The 23,977-nt window shown below is 33.2% G+C and overlaps 1 protein-coding gene across 6 annotated transcripts in view; it reads right to left on the reverse strand.

Annotated features, from left to right (window-relative positions):
• Positions 1-6,014: 6,014 nt before the first annotated feature.
• LOC129804718 (potassium voltage-gated channel protein Shab) overlaps positions 6,015-23,977 on the reverse strand; it is a 137,753-nt gene continuing 119,790 nt past the window's right edge. For 4 of the 6 annotated variants that reach the window (XM_055852267.1, XM_055852273.1, XM_055852270.1 and 1 more), the window contains 4 exons: positions 12,492-13,406; positions 12,144-12,435; positions 7,395-7,558; positions 6,015-7,295 (listed from right to left, as the gene is read on the reverse strand). In XM_055852267.1, the coding sequence (XP_055708242.1) occupies positions 7,404-7,558; positions 12,144-12,435; positions 12,492-13,406 (1,362 nt within the window). In that variant the 3' untranslated portion in view covers positions 6,015-7,295; positions 7,395-7,403. The remainder of the gene's footprint in view (positions 7,296-7,394; positions 7,559-12,143; positions 12,436-12,491; positions 13,407-23,977) is intronic. The other 2 variants (XM_055852271.1, XM_055852269.1) reach the window with 1 other exon arrangement.

Here is a 23,977-nt window from a genome sequence, read left to right on the forward strand (position 1 = left end):
TACATCTGTATCCGGTCTAGAGACAACGCGGATTGAGATATTGAATCCCAGTTTGTGTCGACCCCCCTCCCAAATAGTCTTTATTCCTAGAGAAAAGTTTTCTTGTTACTATCATTTTGTTATACCCCCCCCCCCCCCTACGTAGACAATGTTTCTGATACAATCTTCTAAAGTTAACTAAAGCAAACAGAAAAAATGTATAAAACTACCTTAATTTCGGATAAAAGATTACGAAATTACCCCTATTACCGAGATATGTTTTCCATTCATCGAATACAACGATAATCATAGTAATCTTTCACACTGGAAAAAGTACTACAATTATCTTGTATAATGGAACCAATGGAAGTAACAGGGTTTTCATAGTAATTATTTCCAAGATTCTCGTCGTAGAAAGATCATTTTCCAGCCGAAACTCGAATTTTATTACCATTTACCGTTTTGTGAAGTCAATTTATTCACAGCGGAAGTTTGATTCTCCAGTAGGACCTTTCTTGAATATGTAATAGGTAAAACGGAGTAGTATTTGCACCCAAAATCGTCGGTATTCGAAGAATTCAAACGTAGTTTTGAATTTTTAAACTAAATTTCCATACATAGTAGGGAACATGAAAACAAGGAGTTGTTAAAAGCATTAATCAGTGATTGTTCTAGGAATTATTATGAAATATTCTTTTACGATTTGATTATCCTCACAGCAAATCAAAAACGGATACATTATGACACTCGAGTCCCTCAAGACACTTTGAAATTTGGACAGGAAGTACTTCGACTACCATGCGGCCGAAACGACAAGTAAATACGTCTTTTCTAGCTTTTGAATTGAAACCGAACTTCGAATTATTTAAAGCCCTGCTGTGAATGAAGCACTTTGTGCCCATTACATTAATTTTCCAAATAGGGAAAATCGACCTTGAAAAGTGTGTAACCCAGTATCCCATGTACCCAAAAGAGACATCATTACTATCTCCAACTAAAGCGAACCCAGAAAAGAACCTAGACATTTTCGAGTGAATATAGAAAAAATATTGTAAATTTAAAAAAAAAAGCTGTAATCACACCGAACAGACTGGGCTTTTCTACATGGTCATTGCCTTTTTACGTCTTCATTGCTTTTTTACACGTGGAAATAATAATTAAAAAATTGCGGCACCAAACCAAATTTTGCACTAATTTAATATTTTTTACGCCTTATGAGACAAATTTCTTAAAAAAGAAAATGATATATTAGTAAAATTGTCCGTTTATAAGTACCTTGAGAAAAGAGCCAAGAGCAATTGACCGGTCAATTGCTTTTGCTCTTGATTCGAGGTGTTTAGGTTTGGCAAATTTTACTAATAAATCATTTTCTTTTAAAGAATTTTGTCTCAGAGAATGGAAAAAACATCATATTTGTGCAAAAATTGGTTTGGTGCCGGAATTTTTTGAATATCTTTTCCACGTGGAAAAAAAGCAATGAATGCGTAAAAAAGCAATGAGCATGTAGAAAAGCCTAGTCTGTTCGCTGTGAATGTTGAATAAATTACCTCTTCAGCCACTGAAGAAGGTGAGCCCAATGAGCCCAAACACAAGTAGATTTTGATTCTCCAATAGTGTCTTGGATAAAAGGTAAATGGAACTCTATTTGCACAAAAAGTCGTTGATGTTCGAAGAATTCAAATTCAATTTCGAATCTTCATACTAATTTTACGAACAAGGTGGGGAAAATTTATCAAATATCACACTAAAAAGCAGGCAAAAGAGTTACTAAGTGATTAATGGAGTGATTAAATAATAGGACAAGAACAGTAAGCATCGCTGTTCTGTCTTTTCCTCAGAACAATGTAAAGATCGTCACATTTTGACACTTGAGCACTTAGATAGAAATTCAAAAAGGATGTATCTTATGGCCTCTACACATTGGGAGAAATTTTTGTCAAAAATTGCTTTTTTGAAGGAAATTCCCTGCAGCGTTGTAGGGGGAAACGTCAAATTTCTGTCAAAAACGCAATTTTTGACGAAAATTGCTCCCAATGTGTAGACACCTTTAGTCACCTTGCGGTATTATCAAGAAGTAAGAAAGTCTCTTTTTTGGATCTTCAAATAGATTTTCGAATTTTTCAAGCTCTATTTGTGGATGGGAAGAATATGGACATAAATTTCTCAAGTGTGTAGAGGCCATTATACGAAACTAAATCTTCCAATTTTTCTTCCATTGGAAAAACTACAGAGAAAAAAATCCAAGATTAGTTTCAAAAGCCAAATAAAAGAGATTTTGGCTAATGGAATCCTGCATAAGAAGAAGTTCATACAGTTCTTTTCTTATGGTTATTTTTTTCGAATTTCGAAATGGTTCAAATGTTAACCAGTTGCTTGATCTTGTAAGGGGAAAGTGATCTGATCAGCTTTCGAATGTCACCAGACTTCAGTAATTTTTTTTCTTTACCAAAGCGAAAGATTTTTTTGTGTATTATTAATAGCAAAAATTTTTTAATATTCTATCAATTTCATAGATCTTTTTTTTTGTAAAAAAAAATTAAATATTTAATGGCTGACGATGATGACGGTGTTCAAATGCTGATCATCTTTATCTCCATAATAACCCTTCAGAAACTTAATTTATCTCGGATATTTTATAAATTCTAACATGCAAAAAATTCAGGGGATTGCATTTTCGAAAATCAACAACGTTTTGTTCGAATTAAGTGCCATTCAAGAAAGTGTCTTTTAGCCAAAACGCTTTTTTTAACCAAATTGCCGGGGGGATACCTATCGAATCAATTTCAATCGATAATATTAATTTAAAAAAAAAAAAAACAGATTTAAATTAAGAATGCTATATTTTTATCCGCTTTTCGCAATGGTTTTATTATCATTTTATGAACTTACTTAAATCTTGAGTTTAAGAACTCTGCGAATTTTCTCTTGCCCTGGTTTTTCCAGGATTTAGAATTTATGCAAATTGTCACACAATTAAAGGATTCTTTTACTTCGAAACCTCAAAGATTTCTTATCCATCGGGCATTATTATCTATCACACTGAAAACCTCTTCAGTTGCAATGTTTTTGAACTCACACCGCATTAACTAATGAACTTTTTTTTTAAATTTTAAAATGTATAATTTATAGTGTAAATGAGTGTTTTTTTTCATTTAGTGATATGTCTCTCAAAATCAGACTTTGGCTGATCTTCAACCACTTCCATTGGCATTATTTTTATTTTCGAAGTTATATCCACTAGAATTTTCGTTTAAAATCTAAAGTGAATGTTGTGTTTTTTCCCATTTATTCAGCTGTTTGTTTTTCTTGTATAAAAAAGAACGCAAATTAATATTCGCTAGAAGTTTTTTCTTACTGAAAAAATTGTCATGCTGCAAATTTAGCAATATACCACGTTTTTTAATAAGTTCTTATCAAAATGTTTGTATTTCTTGTTTGAAAGTTTCATTTAATAGAAGTTTTTCTAGCAAACTTTGTCGCGTTGCTGCTCTGAAGTAGAAGGTATTTTTCAATATTCTATTTTTTTCTTTATTTTATTTATTTAAAAAAAAACATCAGAAACAAATAATTATATCTCTTTCTAAACTACTCTTAGCAAAGGAATGATTTTATCTTTTACAAATTTTAATTATTTCTATTTACAATTGTCACATAATTGTTTCTTGTTTTGTTCAAGTTTTTTTTTCTTTTGTAATTTATAATATACCAAAAATACACAAAGAAAAATAAGTGTCTCTTTTTTATGCTTGACATCTACGAGGAAAAAGAAACTAACCTGTAAAAATGTTTAAGAAAATATAGTAGATAAATTGAAACGCACTTTAAATAAATTGTTTATAATAATTGTAATGTTTTTTTTTGTAAGTTCTTTATTATTCTACATTATTTTATTTGTTGTGAATATCTTGCATCGTATTTGTTTAATATTTCGGCAGCATTTCTTTTATAAATAAATTATTTCTTATATATGAAGTTCTTTTTTGCCCTTATCGAGTTCGCTTGCATTTTCGAGTGTTTTTGGTTAAGTGTTTCATAAAATTTTGTTTATTATTTGTAATTATTTTGATTTCTTCTTATCAGTTTTCAAATGAAATACAGAAAATATGAAATTTCTAATTTTATGAAGTTGTGAGTTGAATTTTTTTTTGCAGATTTGTGAAATTTTTTTATATAGGAAAAAACCGCGCTCAAAAATTTTGTATATTTCGTTACAGAATTTTCACGAGTTATTCAAGCATAAAAATATGTTTTTTTTTACGTCATGATATACCAATTTCAATTCTTCTTTGTGACATCATTTTTCATTACAATTTCTTGTGAGTGCTTTTTTCCTTAACAATTTGGCAGGGAATTTAGAGCGATGCCGAATTCAGGCAAATTTATTTGAAAAAACTTGATATATTTTAATTTTATTGTTTTTCATCATAACTATCCTATTAGTTAAACCTATTATAAATGTTTCTCCCTTACTTAAAGATTTGGCTCTTAGTCCTCTTATTCAATCAAGAATTAGCTTTAGGATGTGAGGTTATACTCAACCTAACCTTTAAATTTTACAGAATACTTCAGTAATTATTTTCTTCACCCTCATTTTATACAAAATATTATTTAAAAAAAAAACTAGTAATGTAAAAATACAGGTCCAGGAAATGTGTCTCAGTAGTTTATTTGTAAAAAAGTTATTTCAAAATTTGAGGTTACGTTATGGCCTCTACACACTAGAGAAATTTATGTCCATATTGTAGAGTTTTTCCTAAACAAACATAGAGAATTTTCTTCAATATGGACATAAATTTCTCTTGTTTACGAAATTTATGTCCATATTGTAGGGTTTTTCCTACACAAACATAGAGAATTTGCTTCAATATGGACATAAATTTCTCTAGTGTGTAGAGGCCATTATACTGTTTTAACCACGACAAGATTAAAATAAATAAAACTACTAAAATTCCTGTTAGACACGTACTTTGTTTGCATTTACAAGTTTTTTTTTAGAGAAAAATAAAATATTTCTATTGATTTTTTTATTTGGAGAACACGTTACTTCAAAATTTGAGGTTATGTTAAACCATTTTAATACCGACAAGTTTTAAATGGCTAAAGCTACTAAATTTTCTGTTGGAAATGAAATTTATTTACATTCTCAAGTTTTTTAGGGAAAAATAATATAATTTCTATTGATTTTTTTTGTTTATTTGGAAACAAGGTTACTTCAAAATTTGAGGTTACGTTAAACCATTTTAATCACTCAAACTCATTTTCGCAGCTGACTGCGAAACACTAAGGCGTCTAGCGGTGACCTTTAACAACTGCATCAGATACGTTTGTGGTCTCGGCCCTCGGGATCATATTTCTAGGCACCGCAACATTCTGGTGGGTTGTGATCTCCCATCACTCCTCCGTCAGAGAGCGGTTTCTTTTCTGTTTCGTCTGATTTCATCGGGTCGTCCGCGCTACTTGACCTCACTTCTGATTCCTGGGGCCTCTGCCAGGGTTCGGGGACTCTTGGTGCCGAGAGCTCACTCTAACCAGCTATCGCGAACTATTTTTGTCGACGGGGTTGTCTTGTTCAACTCCCTTCCTTTGCATGCCAGATCATCTTTGATCGGCATCGCTAGATTCTACCAGACTGGATCAGGCTAAATTAGTTTTTCTTTTTCCTTTTTTTCTTTTTTTTTTCTGTCATTTTTTTCCCTAAATTTCTTTCTTCTTCAAACCATGTAAGAGGGGCGGACCCTATTGGTATTGATTGAAATAAATAATAATAATAATAATAATAATAATAATAATAATCACGACAAGATTAAAATGGCTAAAATTCCTATTGGAAATATTATTTATTAATATTCTCGAGTTAAATTTGGCGACAATTGAATAGATTTTTTTAGTTATTTGGAAAAATGTAATTTAGAAAATATCCTAACCTGAAAATAAATGAGTTTGAAATGTTCATTACAAAAATCTTGTGGCTTCTGACTACTGAAAATTAACAATTCGTCTTAACTACTTTCATTAGAATATATTTTCATTTTGATCACTTTTTCAATGAAAAGATAACCCTGAATGCGATATTTTGATATACAAATAGTATGAAAAATAGATAATAAATCTCTTAGCTTCTGCGAAAAAATTTCCACAAAAGTAGATTTCATAAATTGAAGCAAAAACATTTCCTTTAAATACTTTATATTTAAGATATAAAAGTATAACCTCAAAAATTTGTCATTTAGGTTATAATTTTGTATGTTTCTTAATTTTGTAATTCGATGTATTTCTTAAGGTAAAAATGTGCCAAATGGCTTAATTTGCCATTACTTAGACGAAATTTGCAATGGAAATTCGAATGCAAGTGATCAATTTAGAATTTTTGCTTAAAAAACATTAAAAGTTTTGCGATTATGATTAACATAACCTTACATTCTGAAAAAGTAAAGTATAATTTATTTTTAAAGGGCAAATTTTGTTGAAAAGAAATAAATGTAAATTAAAGTGGCACAGTCCTAGTCAACATTAAGAGTTCTCTTTTAGTTTAGGCTCAACATAACCTCACATTCTGAAAAAATACTTGATTAAATAAGAGAATGAACCCCTTGATTTTAAAATTATGTTAAACAACATAAAAAACATCGAATATTTTACATCCTCGCTAGGAAAGGGTGATTTTTTTTTTAATATAATTTCTATATTGATATTAGACTCTTTTCTTATTACTCTCTGTGTTTAATTACTTTTAACTCTTTCTATATAATTCATCTTTTTGTTTAATAATGTAATCACAGATAAAAGCCATCATTCACGTTAACATTTTCAATGTCTGTTCTTTTGGTTAAGTAAATCCTTTTCTCTATATATATTTTCAGGCTATTTTCACTCATTACGAAAAGAAAAAGCATTTATTTTCATCAAAATTTTCTTGAAATTGACCAAATTTTTGTGATGAAAAACTAAAGAGACATTCGTCGCGTGAAATAATTTCGAATGGCAAATATTGAGTAAGTAAAAAAGAAGTCATCCTTTTCTTTGGATTTATGAGTATACATAAAAATATTTTTTTTCCATATAGAAATTTTTTATTGCTTTCAACAGATAAAGTTTTATCCCGAAAAAGGGTTTTTGTCTTTCTTCAATTTCACATTTATGTTTCGAAATAAGAGATGCTCACAGTTGTAGAATGATTTTCCCACGATTTTTTTTTCCTCCTTCCTTTTCTGTCTGAGACTTCGAATGGGATTTTTGTTGCGATTATTCCTCTTTTATATTTTATTAGTCTATTTCTTCGTCGTTTTACTTACACTTTATTTGGCGAAATTGATTTTCTGCGTTCGGAAACGAGAAAATGCATTTAAGATTGAGTAATTGGGTAATTTTCTGTTTAAAATTTGCATAAATAAAAAGATTCAAGCCAATGGTATTACCTTTAAATGCTACGAACTAGAATCGCGATTTTCCGTTGAATTTCCACGTAGCAACGATCTACTCTCGTCGCCAGAGTTGAACTCCTCATCCTTGTCACCTTTCGATCCCGATGACGACGGAAATGTGGCGGAAAATGCCGTTTCAGATTCTGAAAAAATTCCAGCTGTAAATGACAATTGTGTTTCTAATTAGTGTCTCATGTGCAACCAATCTCTTGTGTGCTTGACTTGTATTTTTTTTAATCAAAATAATTTTTTTTATTCTGTTTGTACCATCGTCAGTTTATCATCAATTCAGATAAAGTTTATTCGAAAACGTGTGCAATAAATATCGAGTCTAATGTTGTTGGTAAAATGTAGTAAGTTTTCATTCACTCAAATCTTGAGTTCTAAATTCAAAGTTTGAAAAGCAAAAATTAGGAACAGTTGCCAGCGCCACTCGCGGGAGAATACAGTGCCCTCAAGCGGAGAAAACCTGCCAGTAGGGGGAAGTTGGGCACCTTTGAAATTATGCTTTTTTCTTCTGTTTTTAAATGGAATTGAGCCCTATCATTTTGTTAAAAAAAATGATACTTATCTTGGGCTGCTGTACATGATGAGACAAGACAGTTTTTCTTGGATGACCATATGATCGGAAGCTCTTTAGAGGTAGCTAAAGACCCTCTATGTAGAGGAATTTTCTCATTTTACAAGAGGGTCGTTAAACTACCTCTAAACAGCGTCCGATCATATTATCATACAAGAAAAACTGTCTTTGTCTCGTTATGTAGAGCAAAGACATTAGTGACAATATTTTTTTTTTGAAAAACCCTAATTATGATATAATTTAGCTCAACAAACCAATTGCGAAGCTTAATTGCACCATTGATTACATCATGATAAGGCTCAATTCCATTTAAAAAATAGAAGAGAAAAGTCCGATTTTCAAAGCTGCTTCACTTTAATGGTCCTCCATTTTCCCCTATCGGTAATTAGGAATTAGGAAATACCACTATCACAATTTTCTAATCTCAGACAAATTAAACAACTTAAAAATACTTGGCAAGTTTCCAAAATATAGTAAGTTTTTATCACTGTAGAAGATTTGACAGTATTTTACTGCTCGAACTCAAAGAGAGAGAAGTTATATTATATAATAGTCTTTTTTTTCAACTTTCACTGTTCTGGAGCTTAAACGGTAAGAGATATCGACTTCCAGTCTTAGATGACCCCCAATAAAAAAAAACAATATCTCTCGACGTTTATTTTCCCCCTCCCCACTCCCCCCTCTATCCCCTCCAAAACCATGTTTTTTCGGTTTTTCTAAAAATTGACCCAAGCTTTTTCAATGATTTTTGGATATGTTTTAGAGATAGTTCAGGCGCACATTTCGTCCAAACATACCTATGACCGGAAAATTCGTCATTTTGAATTATTGAAGGTCAAAGGTCAACCACTTTGGAAGGGAAATTTTTCACCCCATTTGGTTAAATTTTGATATTTTGGTGAGGTATTGAAATTTCGAACCCGGCTGCATCGGTCTTCATCGTTAATGAATGGTAGTTTAATCCAATTTTCCAAATCAGTTTTATCCCAACAAATAAAAAAATTGATCGGTAAATAATCATTCTAATCGTTCTAATCAATCATTTATGTTAAATTTATAATAAAAATTTAATTTTATCAGTAAACAGCAAACAAAATTGAATTTAGTTAATGGAACTCAAATTTGACCAATACCCCAATACAAAATTTGAGTTTTAAAAGTAGCTAAATTTACGAGTTTTAGCAAATGAAAAATTGAAAATAATTTGTTTTCCTTACAATCATCTTGGAAAAATGAAATTGGAAAGCGTCCTGGCTTTGCAGAATGCTCGAACTCACAAAATAGAGTTCTCCTTGAATTATTATTATTATTGAACAAAAAATAAAGGGACAGATAATCCTAACCGGCTTATGTAGGTGAGATTCTTAACGTGAGCTAAATCGGAGTGCATGCAAATTCGATTTGATGCTGAAGTAGGGAGACGCCATTCAGTTATCTTGAATAAAATTCGTGAAATTATACAAGTTTTGTATTTGAACCAAAATGTCAAGGATTTGGATGAACTGACAGAAAAGTGTTATATGGGTGAAATGTAGACCAGAATGTTCTCTATAATTTTGCCGTAGAACTTGAACTCATCGATTACTCAGAAGCCAAGATAAGCGAGGTTTTTTGTTTCTTAACTCGTTTTTTCATCCAGAGTGCCCCAAGTGTTCATTTGTTGAACTTCAACTAAATCAAAGAATTGTTGTATTTTGCGGGACTTTCCATTTAAACCCCTATTTTAAGTGTCTTGGTGGAGTAGAGGCAGTCAAATTGGCATCTGAGTGATTTCAAAGCGTTATTATGGGAAAAATCAATTTTTTCACACTTAAACGGCAAAATCGGAGTGATAGCGTAGTCTGAGCGGAAAATGATGTATGGACGAAATGTAGAGACAAATGTGCTCTACAATTATGTTGAAGTAATCATCAAAATCGGTTCAGCGACAGTCGAGATAATTGAGGTTATGTGATATTGAAATTGGTTTTTCGACTGTGGCGCCCCTGGTGTTGGTCCCACGAAGTTCAAACATTCTAGAAAGTTGTAGCATTTGGTGAGATCTTTCGTTTAAGCCCTCATTCATCAAAATCGGTCACATAGAACCGGAGATATGATTTTTTGAATTTCGTGAACTTTGACCCCTCATATCTCCGGTTCTATTGAAACCACAGCGCGCATACGCACCATTTTGGAAACTTCCTAGACTGGACTACAACATACTAAAATTTCATTAACTTGCACAATGCCGTTTTTGAAAAAAGTGACTTTGAATTTCGATGAATTTTGACGCTATCACAGCGCCACCTGTGGTGACTTTTTGAACTTCCATCTGAAAGTGCTCATCGAGACGAAACCAAAAAGGTAAAATTTAGGTCGCTATGTTAATTAGAACCGGAGATAGAGGCCGGTCAATGTTCGAACTTTGACCCCTTATAGCTCGGGTCAGGGGTTATGGATCGACTTAAGGTTTTTTTTGTTTGATAGGTATAATCAACGGCTACAACATACTAAATTTTCAGCCCGATGCACAATGGAATTTTTGAGTTATTTAACTTTTAAGACTTAAAAATTTTCTTTTTAAAAAAAGCGCCCCTAGCGGTGGTTTTATGAACTTGCGATGTTAGAAGGGGAAGTGGCATTTCACGAGAGCTTTCCAAAAAGCCCCCATTTTTTAGATTCTGACAATTAGAACCGGAGTTATGGCCATTCTAAGAAATTTTTTTTGGACCCTTATAGCTCGGGTCAGGGGGGTCGGGGGACCTTAAGTTTGGTATTGATGGAAAGCTCTAAGGCCCAGCTATAACATACTAAAATTTGAGTCCGCTGAATGCCATAGGGGCGGAGCTATTGAGAAAACAAAAAAAGGGGGGTCTTCAAAATGGCGGAAGGAGGGGTGGGGGGTGGGGGGTCTATGCACCAAGTTGCAATTTTCACCCGATATATAACCTTTGCCGAAAACCGCAAGTCGATATCTTTTTTAGTTTAGGAGCTATTAAGCTCCAAAGAGCGGCCGGCCGGCCGGGAACGTAAATTAGCCACATATATATTCGTGATCAGGAAGTGCTGAAACACGTTTTGGCCAAGTTTGAGCTCGATCGGACGACATGAAATTTTGTTAGGATTATAGTAGGTGAGATTGTTAAGAATCTCACCTAATACGAGAAAGAAAAGTCGTTATTTACGGTTATTTAACTGATTTATTACCGGTTTCAAGACCTTTAAGACCTTTCCAAAACATCCAAATTTAGCCAAATCGATTGAAAAATAGGCCTTAGCGCTGTGCGTCAAAAATTCAAGATGGCGCTATTTAGGTCATAGGTCATAGGTATTTTTGAATGAAATGCTCGGCTGGACCACGTTAAAAACATATCCAAAAATAAAAGAAATAATAGAAACCGTCTTCGAAATAAACTGAAAAACATGGTTTTGGTGAAGTTGGATGGGGAATAAAAATAATAATAATATTGATCCTTGAGTCGACTAATCGGGCGTCCCCCGAAGACCGGAAGCTTATACAGGGAGTTCCGCTGTGAAAAAAAAATTTTCGGAACCGAAAAAAGGCCCACGAATTAACTCCAGTGATACAGTAAAATTGCATATCTGCAGGAGATATCTTTGGGATAAGTTATGGAAACGCCGTTATGTATGCAAGAAATTTTCGGCGTCAATTTTTTAGACCATTTTCAGCGTCAACGGTTAACAATATTTGCATATACATTTAGAGGGCCATTTGAAAAATTATTTTATAAATGTGCTCCCAATAGTATAAGCAATTCATATCAATTTCTTTCAGTCCATTTTCACTCAAGCCGGAACTCCCTGTATCCCTTACCGTACTTTACCGGTTCATTTTATCGACGGTGACCGATGCATTCCGGTTGGAAATTGCAAAACCTTTCCAAAAAAATCTAAATTTAATCAACACGGTTGAAGAAAGGGCCTCTAGAGTTACATTTGACTTTTAAAAAATCAAGATTGAGTTTTTTTTAAGTCATAGGTATGTTTGGACGAAATGTTCATCTGGACTACCTCCAAAACATATCCAAAAATAAAAGAAATCGTAGGAGCCGTTGGCGATTTTATTTGTTGAATTTTGGTGTAGTGAAAGTGTATAGGTATTTTTGAATTTTAAAAGTTTGAAATGTATTTTAAAATGCTATAAGAATATAAAATCCACTTACCTAAGCTACTGTCGCGGAGCACAGAATCTGACTTCCCATCGCTGGAGAAGCTGTCTATATAAGACGGAATCCCCATACTGCGCTGGAGTGTAGACTTTCCCTGGCGTACCATGAGTTCCTCAGGGTATCGCGGCACCTGGAACTTGGTAGGTTTTGGCGGGGGCGTTGACGAACTAGTGCAAGTTGGAACGGACCGCTGCTGCAGCAGAGGACGATGCTTTCCTGACATGGGAAGCATCGCAGCCGAAGACAGGGCAGTTACTATCCGATTGGGAGAATAATCCGCTTCGATCTGTAAAAGAATATGAGGATCAATCATTGTTCCCCATCTCAGTCCGAAAACCTTACAGTTCCATTGTCTGACACTCCCGATCCTGACATATTGTCCGACAGTAGACGTTCACTCTCCGGATCGGCCATGGCTTTCACTGCGTCCGTTTTGTTCTTGAGAATGGACTTGGATCGCCGATGGTGTTCCTGTTGAGGTGATGAATCGATGGAATCAATCGAAGTGGATAGCTTAGCCTCGCCCTTTGATTTCGGACTCGCCTGGATGCCAAAGAGATGCTGATTGATCAATTTGGTAGCCGATGCGAGACTCTTAGCGGGCATAAAGGAAGCTCTGCGATTCTTCTTTCCGCCCTCATTGAGGCTCTCCTGGGACACTTTGGTATCCTCAAATCGTGTCCGAGACTTCATGCTCTGCTGCTGAAAGCGCGTTTTCCGATGCTTTGGCACGCACTGAGCCTCACTGAGACTAGCTCTACTGCCCCGTTCTGGTGCTTCAAAGGCCTGGAGGGTCTGAAAGTCCTCCTCGATGGGGCTGGCGCCCAAGTTCCTGAGTGCTGTATCTCCAGAAGCTGATTTCTTCACCTGAGGTCTCGCCTCCAGTGGATTGATATAGAGATTATTGGTCTCCAGATCAAAATCACATACGGCATCCAACATGTCTGCCGTAAGATCTCCCTGAGAGTGAAAAGGATGTGTCTGACAGCTGGCGTATGTGTCTGAGCTGTCAACACTCGCCAGATCCCCATTGGCTGCTGCACCCATGGACGTGGCCGTGGGAGTGCCATAGGACTTGAGTGGGGTCTCTAGGGGAAGCGTAACGGTGCTGAAGGAGGAGGCTGGACCACCCTGGAGTGCCAGGGCAGCCCCATTCTGGCGACTATTGAGGGATTTCATCTCCAGCGACACGGGGAAGTTGAAATCTGACGTTGGCAGTGGCATAAGGCCCTCAGCATCGATGAAATCACGAAAATCCTATTCAGTTTCAAAATGGCCGATCAACGTCATTTTATTTTATTTTTCCGGAAAAAATAGAGGAAACAAAAAGCATTTCAAATCAATTGAATAAATTACTCCAAACATTTTCCATTTGGTTTAGCAACAGGACATACAAAAGGACACACGGTTTTTCAATGGCAGAGTTTAGCAAAAACGAAAAATAAAAAGAAGTCAAGACATATGGGAAAGTTTGCTAACATACATGCGTTCAATCTAACATGGAGTGAAAATTCATTTTGCAGTCCCAGGATATAAAAAAGATAATGGATTTCCCGGGCGTATATGTGAAAAGTATACAAGTTTTCTCTCGTTATCGTTCTCTTATAAAACAATGAATTGCATTTGGCTGACTGTATATTGTTCTAACAGCGGCGGATTACTGGCCATGAACACACCTACTCCAAATCAATCGCTCAAGAGGATTAGTGAAAGCAATGCAAATGTAATCCAATAAATATCACTAGTAGATCTATATCCCATATGCTTTAAATCTACTAAGATAAGGCCATTATAGCTAGAGCTTGAATGAATCATTGCGTTGTGGTAGAATTCAAAGTGAATTATTACTTATCTGAATAAATGACGTATCAATAGATAATTGCTGAATCAATTATTAAGGCTTAAACTATATTTTATAATTAACTTGTGAGCAAGTACCATCGAATTTCCATTTCTGATATGCATAAAATTATTGTAATATGTAAATCAATAATTGAAATATGTATTATTAGATTATTTTGTTTGCTCAAGAGAATATGAATGATGTTGGAAAACGATTGAAATATTTTAATATTTATTGATCAATGTTTCTCGGCCAATTCTTAAAGAGTTTAACCTTTTGTAGGTCTAGCTCTTTTCTCTATTAACAAAGTAGATAGTTTGCAATATACGATAAAGTTAAGCGTAACGTCAAAAACACGAAAACGATTTTCGATTTTTTTTTAGATGATTTTTCAGCTGAATTCTGCTAACCTTAAAACGACACTCGCAAGGCGGTGCCATTTCCATATATTTGGTTAGCACTTTTTGTTCGAGAACTGATGATTGGTCAGCATAGGGGAAAGTGCCCATGCTTTATACGATCCCAAGCTTTACAATAACTAAATTTTACGTATGTTTTTCAAGAAATATGACTCATCTCATACATATTTTGAAAACTGGGGGAAAGTGCCCAGTTTTTAAAATATATTGCGGAATTATATTTATTCAGAAACATAGGGAAAAATAAGTCATTATAAAGCTTGGAGCCGTTCAAAGCATGGGCACTTTCCCCAAAAATATGCTGCAAACGCTGCCTTTTTCAGCTAACTGTGGTCGCTGGGTAGTGCAATTGGTAAGAGCGTTGGACTCTTGGGCAGTGTGACTCCCGACTCGACTGTCACAGTTGTGAGTTCGAGTACCGCTCGGTGCAAATAATTGAAGCAAGGAACATATTTCTCATACACATTTTAAATCGAATAGAAAAATTGTAGGGTAACTGTACCAAATTTCGGTTAGCTTACAATTTCGACCATTTCTTTGTTCCTCAAATTTGCGACGATTTTTAGTTTTACGCTAGCTAGAGATTATACAATGCAAAAAAAATGCTTCTTTGACGAACGAGATAATGTGAAAAAGACTTTGGAAGAATTCCGGAAGGGCAAGGAACTATGAGGATAATGTGGCCGAAATATCACCCAAAGCCGCCAAAGCTATGTCTACACGCAGAGAAATTATGCTCTAGATTCAATCGCAAAATGGGATAATTTTGGGATTGAAAGGGATCCAATACCATTTTGCGATTGAATTTATTCCCATTTTGTGATTGACTTTTAGAGCATATTGTGATTGATTTTATCCCATTTTTGCGATAAAAACAATCCCATAATGCGATAAAAACAAACACATTGTGGAATAGATTCAATCCTATAATGCGATAAAAAGTAACCCAAAGTGCGATAAAAACAATCGCATTGTGGGATAGATTCAATCACATTGTGGGATAAAAGCAATCCAATAATGCGATAAAAACAATCCCAAAATGCGATAAAAACAAACACATTGTGGGATAGGTTCAATAACATTATGGGATAAATTCAATCGCACTGGTTTCTAAAATTCCATCTCAAAATGCGATGAAAACAATCCCATTTGTTCCTAAAATGTGGATTTCTAAAAATCAATCACATTATGGGATAAAATCAATCACATTGTTTATAAAATTCAATCCCATTTCTCCTGGATTCAAGAAATTTTAGGATATTTTTGAGATAAAAATCGTGGGATTGAAACAATCCCATGGGGATTGAATCTGGATACTTGGGAATTTCTCTGCGTGTATATTTTTAATCATTTTAAAATGTATTAGGAATGATTTTTAGAGAAAACAGAGGCGATAAATTATCTACAAGCAATACTCCTTAAAAAGGAATAACAAAAAATCAATTTATTTTAAAAATCTTACATTTCAAACCTAATACTTTGAAACTTGCATGAAACTTTGCCAAAAGTTGGTACAGTTACCTTAAACTAAACAATGTACAAAATAGCAATAAAAGTCCGGCACAGAAATATACATATATAATAATAAATTTTCTAATTCTATCTCAGGAATAAAACGGGTGCTGGCCATTTGTATTTCTGAAGTGTTTTAATTCGTGGTGGAAAAATTCATAGTAGGGTAACGTGTGGTCTGGACAAGGTGCTTTTCGGGACATAATATGGGTATATTGGGACACATCAAAAATCCTATAAATATTTGTTTTCTAATTATTTTTAAGTTCTATATGAAATATTAAGTTCTTTACGTATCAGATAAACATAAAACTTCTGAAATTTTATTTAATTTAAAGTGTTAAATACGCGTGAATTTTGAGTTTCACATTTCACTTTCAACAAAACATTCAGTGTGTTCAATTTTGCAGATGTCAACACAGTAGTGCTTAGTTTTTTTCGATTTAAGTCACTTTAAAAGTGAAATTTAAACAAAATTTTTATGAAAGAGTGAATTTTCGAACTTCTACTTAAAGGTAAATAATCAGGCTCGGTGAAATGTATTTGCATTATAGCGACTTTTTTCTGTTCCGAAATACCCAACTGTCCCGAAATATACCACTCTTACTTCTTTAAATTTTTGGCTATTTTGTGTAAAAAATGATGGATTTTTCAACATTTTTCGATAAGAATCTTATTCTGGATAGCATAAGGAACATAAATATCTGTATCAACAAAGAAAAAAATTATTTGGGAAGTCGTTAAGCTGTTTGATACTTGAAAGTTCTAAAAAGTGTCCCGAAATACCACACATTTACCCTATATCACGTATATCATAAAATTTATCAATGTCCTATCAGGAAATAAATTTCTTTTTTAGGTTAGGTCACACATAATCTCATATTATAAAAAAACTGATCTTATAATGCTCTTAATGTTCTAAGTCTTAGTGAATTAAATTATAAGCCTAAGAACAAAGCAAGATATCTTGGAAATATTTCGGAAATTGGGGAAAGTGTGGTACCATCTGACGACTCAAGCATGGGACAACTTAATTTTTTTTCTTTTTTAGTAGATTTCAGACATAGCTATTTCCTGAAAATTTGAGGCATTGGACTAGTTATTAAAATATAATACTATTATGAGTCAAATTTATTTAAAATATAAAAAAACGAATTGTTCGAAGCTTAAGTTGTCGGAAAAGATAACGCGCATTCCTCTACATAATTCTTAAAGGGAAAAAGAAAATGAGCAGTAAAAAGTCAGGAAGAAATTAAAAACGATCAGCAAAAAAAAAACAAAAACAAAATATAATTTAATTAATTAGAAGCATTATATAGGATCAGTTTTCGAGTTGTAAGAATATTAAAAATCATTTTTTTTAAATGTACTTTAACAATTCTACCAGATAAAAAACGTCTTAAATTTTTAAGGTTATATCTAACATAACCTAAAACTTCCCCAATCATTTTACAGTAGAACCCCGGTATAGGCCATCACTCTGTAGTCCACAATTTATCGATCGATGATTTCAAAACACTGATTTTAAGTTAGGTTATGTTTTTTTAGTACGCGACATACAATGTTGTCATAATTATTTTAATATTTTTGGCAAACTTTATTGAGTAGTTGCATTGTCTTTGGACAACAGTGGTAGTTGTGATAATTGTGATCCATAATGAAGAGAGCGAGGACAAGTACCACAATCGGAAAGAAAGTGGAAGCCGTCGAGCAATTTCAATACTAAAATACTCAATATAAATACTAAATACAAATACTAAATACAAATACTAAATACTCAATTTATGTCAAATCTGGAACCAAATATGGCCTATAGCGAGGCTCTACTGTACTTACTGAATGAAGGATTGTATTCTATGTCAAAATAAAAGAATTTTATATTGTACTACTATTAATGTACTATGTTAATTTATCTTCACTGTATCTATATTTCCAGTATTTGCCCTAACCTAAACGTGAGAAAAATATTCTTTAAGACAAGTGAGGTTCTAGGAAATGTCGAAGAAAATATTAAATTATTTAAGAGTAATTTCTTAAAAAAAAACAATGTTTAAATTGGACTTTAAATTTAGTTTCAAATATAGAGTTAAGTTTAGACCCTTTGTAATTTTTTCGTCAAAAATACGATCTGACTTTGAGATTAGCCGTAACATAACCTTAAACGCTATATAAAATAGGAGATCTCAAATATTTATTTGAGATCTCCTATAAGAAGAATAAAAAAATCAGAATATTACAACAACATTCACAAGGGACAATAGCAAATTCTTGAAAAGCTCATAAAAGGAATTCAAATCGACTTGTTTTTCCAGCGATTTGCTTTGGCAAACAGTTAAGTTATTAGATTAGCAGTTTATTGCCATTTTATTGCAGAGATATTAACTTGCTATCGTCCTAGATTAATTTTGGAAATGAATGTTTTGACTGGGAGCTGATAAAAGGAGGGAAAAGTTTATTTGTTCATTTGTCTGCACAATATATATTATTATTGCATACAAATCGTGGATTGTATCAGCAACTGTGGTATCTGCCTTTACTTTGTATCTATATTTTTTTTTTTGCAAATGCAGTGGCTGATCTAACCGACGAAATAATATTGGCAACAATACCTTCAGTGAAAAGATGTCAATAATTCGCATCAAGCTAGCTAATTTATGTAATACTAATAAAGCCAATTTTAAGAATAATAGCATGTTAAAGGATGTGCAAAATTGAAATTGAAACAAATTATAAATATCTAAAACTATGAGGCAAATATTTTAGTATATACAATAAAGTTATTAGCTTAATATACAATATTAGATAACAATTTCATTTAAAACAATTAATTTAAACAATTAAAATCAATCTCCTTGATTGAATAATTTCGACCGATTTTTTTTTTTGCATTTCATACGCCAGCATATTGCCCGAAATTAATTCAGTAAAGTGCTTTTTGTATGAAAATGCTTAAAGCTCGCTTGAAAGGGGTATTAATTTTGTCTGGGCACAAAAATACGGCAATTTCGCAAGATTGATTGGAAAATTTCTCGCATATCTTATCAAAAACAACATATTTTTAGGAACGTCTCCTAAAAATAGCCCAAAAATGTATTTTCACTCCATGACAAAGGGGGAAAGATGAAAGCACAAAAGCTCGTTCTATATCAAAAAGCACTGAGAAAGGGAGTTAATATTTGATTAATCAACCTCTTTAAACATACTTTTGGCCAATAAATTATTGTGTGTCTGGTGAGATGCAATAAAACATTTTCATGGACAAGAATGGGCGGGAATAGGGGAGAGTTTGCCGTAATTGTTCGCTCTTCTCTCTGCGATTCTCTTCACTTTTTTTCCCTACAAACTTTTGCCGGCTTGATAACACGCGAATTGGAGCAGGAGGAATTTCTCTCACAGTCATTTCTTCGGTTCACGCAAATAATTGGCATCAGTTGCTGCCACAGAAACAGACACACATACACACACAAACGGGTTGCCTAGGAGGGGGTGTATCGATTTTCCTGGTGAGGAGGTACTTGGGGCTGGCCAGTGATGGGCCATTTTCTACGTAGTCTACGCCTTTGGGAGTAAATAATGGGCAAACTGAAAGAACGAAGATTTATAGTGCTTTTCTAAATGTGGAAGTAACTTAATTTGTAATCTTTAGGGTTTAAGCACCCTTAAACCCTAAAGAAAAAGCTCTATACTCTACATGTAAGTGAAACTAGCCCTATTTTACTGCACTTGCATCATAGAGCGCGCATTATTTATTAACCCTTTAATGACGATTGGGACACCCGTGTCCCATAAAGAAAATAATTTTTCTTGACTACCTAAAGTTATTTTTTATTATGTTTATACGTAATTACAAAGTAGAAGGTTCAAGTAATCTAAGATATTTTTTGCAAGTTTCCAGCTATCTACAGTAGACTCTCTCTCAAATGGGCATTTGGTCGAAATGTCATCCAGTTTATCGATAGATTTGGGCGTCAAAGCCTTTGTAAATTCCACAAAAAGCGCTCAATTATAAAGAATCACAATAAAATAGGAAGAACTACAGCGAATTTGAGCAAATTAGCTTCATAATTAAACGTGAAAATTGTCAACAAAATTTTTCACCCGATTGAAAAAGAGCCGATTGAGCGAGAGTCTACTGTATATAGTAATATTTTTTTTGCTTAAAAAATGACGAACTTTAAATTCTCATAATAAAAATTGATTTTAAATATTTTTTATACTTCCAATTTTTTTTTAAGAAAACCTGTTTTGGAAAAGAACATAATATTTTTCAATAGATTGAAAATGTTTTATTTGTTATAATTGTCAGAAAAAATATTTAAATTTTTGGGCTATTTTTGTCCCAATCGCTCATAGAGTTATAAAATACACCGAATCAGACTCTGTTGGATTTTCTAAGGCTAGATATGAGATCTGCTACTAATTTTGTTTATCGGTTTCATTTTTATTGGTGATTTTCGGTGGACAGCGAAAACTGTCTCATCGTTAAAGGGTTAATCCATTAAATCTGTTTCAGACTTGAGGTTTAGCCCAATTCTCTAGGTTCTTAAAATTCTAAATAGCAACCAATTTTATTTTGTATTTCCGAATCTATTAGAACATTTGCCCTTAAGATTCTAATCTTAAGATTCTAGTCAAAATTTTCCAAAAAAATATTGATAGATAAGAAATTAGAGAAGTTAAGCTATATGGCTAAGCCTTAGGTCTGAAGCTCATATTACACAAATAAATTATCAGGGCAATTTAATAAAATTCGAAAAGTAAATACCTAATTGATATTTTTCAAATAAACTTTGCTTTAAACTTTGCGACCACATTCTATTACACTAATAAATCAATTTGAAATATTTTAGGTTGTCCTGAACCTGACTTAAAAATCCAGGATCTTTATAGTGTTTTTTTTTAAGTCTATAATGACCTTTTTACTAAATAAGCGAACAAGACTTATAAAATCTAATTTTGACTTTTTATAGTGGTAAGGTAAAGTGCCCTCGAGTTGACCGGTTCCTCAACTCGACCGGTGGTCAATATTTGAATGTTTGATGGTGAATTTCTATTAAATTGTCACAGATTCGTATTTATTTATGGAATAATTGACCTATTAATGCACCTATTAGTGCAAATATAAATAAATTGAATAAATAACTCTACCGGTCGAATTGAAAAACCGGTCGACTTGAGGGACTTTACCTTATAAAGCAAAATTAAAGATAATACAGTGCCCGCTTTGTAATCCGGATGATTGGGAGACAAAATGACAGATATCCGCTTCGTAATCCGGATGGATTTTTTTGAATTCGTTCAACGTCTCGAAAATATAATACAAGGTTTTTTTGTAGAAATAGAATAAAAGTTTTAAAGAAGCTTAAAAAGACATAATTAGAGAATTCTATGCTATTATACTTCATGTATTAAACAAAATAATCACAGGATAATTCATTTTCATTGCTGAACACACATGCCTACATAAACGTTTGACACATTTGTTAATCCTATTTATTCGTTAAAAAGATTCACAGAGTATGATTAATATTCTGATGCTCGGTAATTAAAATTCGAGACAATTTAACCTACTATTTTACTGAAAAGCTGCTTAAATTGCAAATATCTTTCTTTTAGAGAATTTTCTTGAAATATATTTGCATAATTCATCTTCAACCCTTATCGCCGTTGTAAAAAAGTGTGCATTGCCTTTTTTTTGTACTGATTATTCTATTTGGCATAATCCTTTCAGATAATTTTAAAAAGTGTATCAATAAACTTATCTAAAATTAAGCAGAAAAATTTAGTAATGATATTATTTAGATTTTAAGGTATTGTTATTGTCGTTAAAAAAATGAAATATAATCCGGACACTCACAGCCGGTAGTTTCTCTAGAGAAAAGACACTCGAAGATCTATTTCGAAAATCGATGAAAAACGGTATTTCGAAGTGCATCGGGCATCAACATGTGTGTGTTTATGTCTACACTTTTGTTGTGGGGTTAATCAAAGTAACGATGCTAATAATTTTCCTAACTCATTATTAAATCCCCTCATAAGCGCTGGATATCTTCTTTGATAGTTTTTTATTTGAGTATATAACCTGAAATACTGTTTGAAGTTTTCGAACATTAACTACATTTCGTACAATATAAAGCTATTTAACTTTTAGCCAAGACACTTTTAAAGGATCACATTTCGGCTATGAATCATCGTAGAGCAATATGGCATTTGAACGTGTCTGTATTAGAGCTTTATTTTATCGAAAATTCATTCATTTTAGAAAGTCGTTCAGTTAGGTTAATTCGCAGATCCTTTCATGCGTAGGTTTTTAATAGATTACAGAATTCGATAATTTTTTTCGGTTCTTTACGAAAATCGAGAAATCGTCCGACATTCTATCGTGGTGTCACATATAAGATTAATATTAATATAAAGAAAAGCCGGAAAGAGAGGTTTATAGTACGCAAAATTTCAAATGGAAAATCACGTGTGTAAGAAAGAGTACACTCTAGTGGAGTAATGCGATGAGTAAGATATTACTGTGCGTATTAATTGTTTTCTGAATCATATTACAAGCAATTCGAGCAATTTTCCATGCATGCCAACTGTGATTCCGTCAGTTTTCGAGCGATTGTATTGCTGCCAACTTTGTACGCAGAGGGGAAATGCGAGAAAGAGGCAAGATAAAACAATTGCTATCTTTTTTTGCCATTCTCGTAGGTCAGAAAGTATTAATCTTAATATTAATCTTACATGTGACATGGTCATTACGGTTTACTGGACTGCCGATCTGTGAGTGTCGATTTCGTGCCGGTTTGCCGTAAATAAGTTTCCAAGATTAGTGTTTCCAGTACAATACATTAAAATTTACCACTGGAATTGTCTGTAGGAAATTTATAATGTTACACGAGCTTAAACGAGCAGTAAACTTCTTAAGAGCTAACTGACATATAAGTCCGCCGATTCTTCACTAAAATCGTGACGATTTGCCGATTTCTGGCCAAATTGTGCCGATCTGTCAATTTCTTGGCAAAATACAGTAGACTCTCTCAAATTCGGGCAATTGAAAGAATTCGGACGTCAAACTATTCGAAATGTAACGATTTTTTGTTCATCTGTGTATTCATATTAAGTTTAGATACTCGTACTTATTGTGAATTGCATTAAATCTTCTTAATAATGCAAAATCACATCATAATTAAGTCAAACTATAGAAAATTTGGGCATATTTGCTTAATTCGATAATCATAGTTAGTCAAACTTGAAAAATGTCAACAAACTTTTTTTCAAATTTAACTGACGTCCGAATTAAAAAGTAGCCCGATCTTTAAAGAGCCTAATTAGCGAGAGTCTACTGTAGTATCAATCTATCGATTTTTATCTCCAGATTGGCACAATTTTGCCGATCGCTGCTCACAGTTCACTCTGAGAGCCACTTATTTACCCCTTGCTAAAATATTTTCGATCGACGTTATGTTGATGATTTGATAATCACTGCAATATAAATTACGTTATTCCAAAATTTCTTCCGATGCAATAAAAAAATCGATACAGTACAGTGCAGTGGTTTGATTACAAGTAGAAAGCTCATCACTTCAATAGTCTCTCAGCGCAGAAATCTCGGACAATGACTGGAGGAGGAGATAAAACCGGAGTCTCATTTATTTACTGTGCTACATAAGAACAAAGTGCTTCGTTGGAATGAGGGAAAAATGTGCACAAATTGCCGGAATCAGTTGAATTTGTGCGGTTTTTCACATTTAGAGTGAAATTTGATTTTCCACCCCACTTTTTTTTTGTATTTCGTGAAAAGCGAAGGAATTTTTCTCGTGCTGTTTTTTTTACAATCCTAACGCTGAGAAATAAGAAATCACGTGCAATTACAAATGTCAAAAGAACTGCAATTTGGAATTACAAACTCGTTGGTATTTGCTGTTTTTTCCTCCCATTAAATTGCAGAAAAATGTAGATTTGTTTCTATGCATTAAATTCTCACATAAATATGGAAGTTTTTTCTCTTGTAAAGGAAAATCTTTAATATACCATGGCTTGTGTGTACTCATTAAAGCCAC

The sequence above is a fragment of the Phlebotomus papatasi genome, chromosome 2, assembly GCF_024763615.1.
Source record: "Phlebotomus papatasi isolate M1 chromosome 2, Ppap_2.1, whole genome shotgun sequence".
NCBI classification, from domain to species: Eukaryota; Metazoa; Arthropoda; class Insecta; order Diptera; family Psychodidae; genus Phlebotomus; species Phlebotomus papatasi.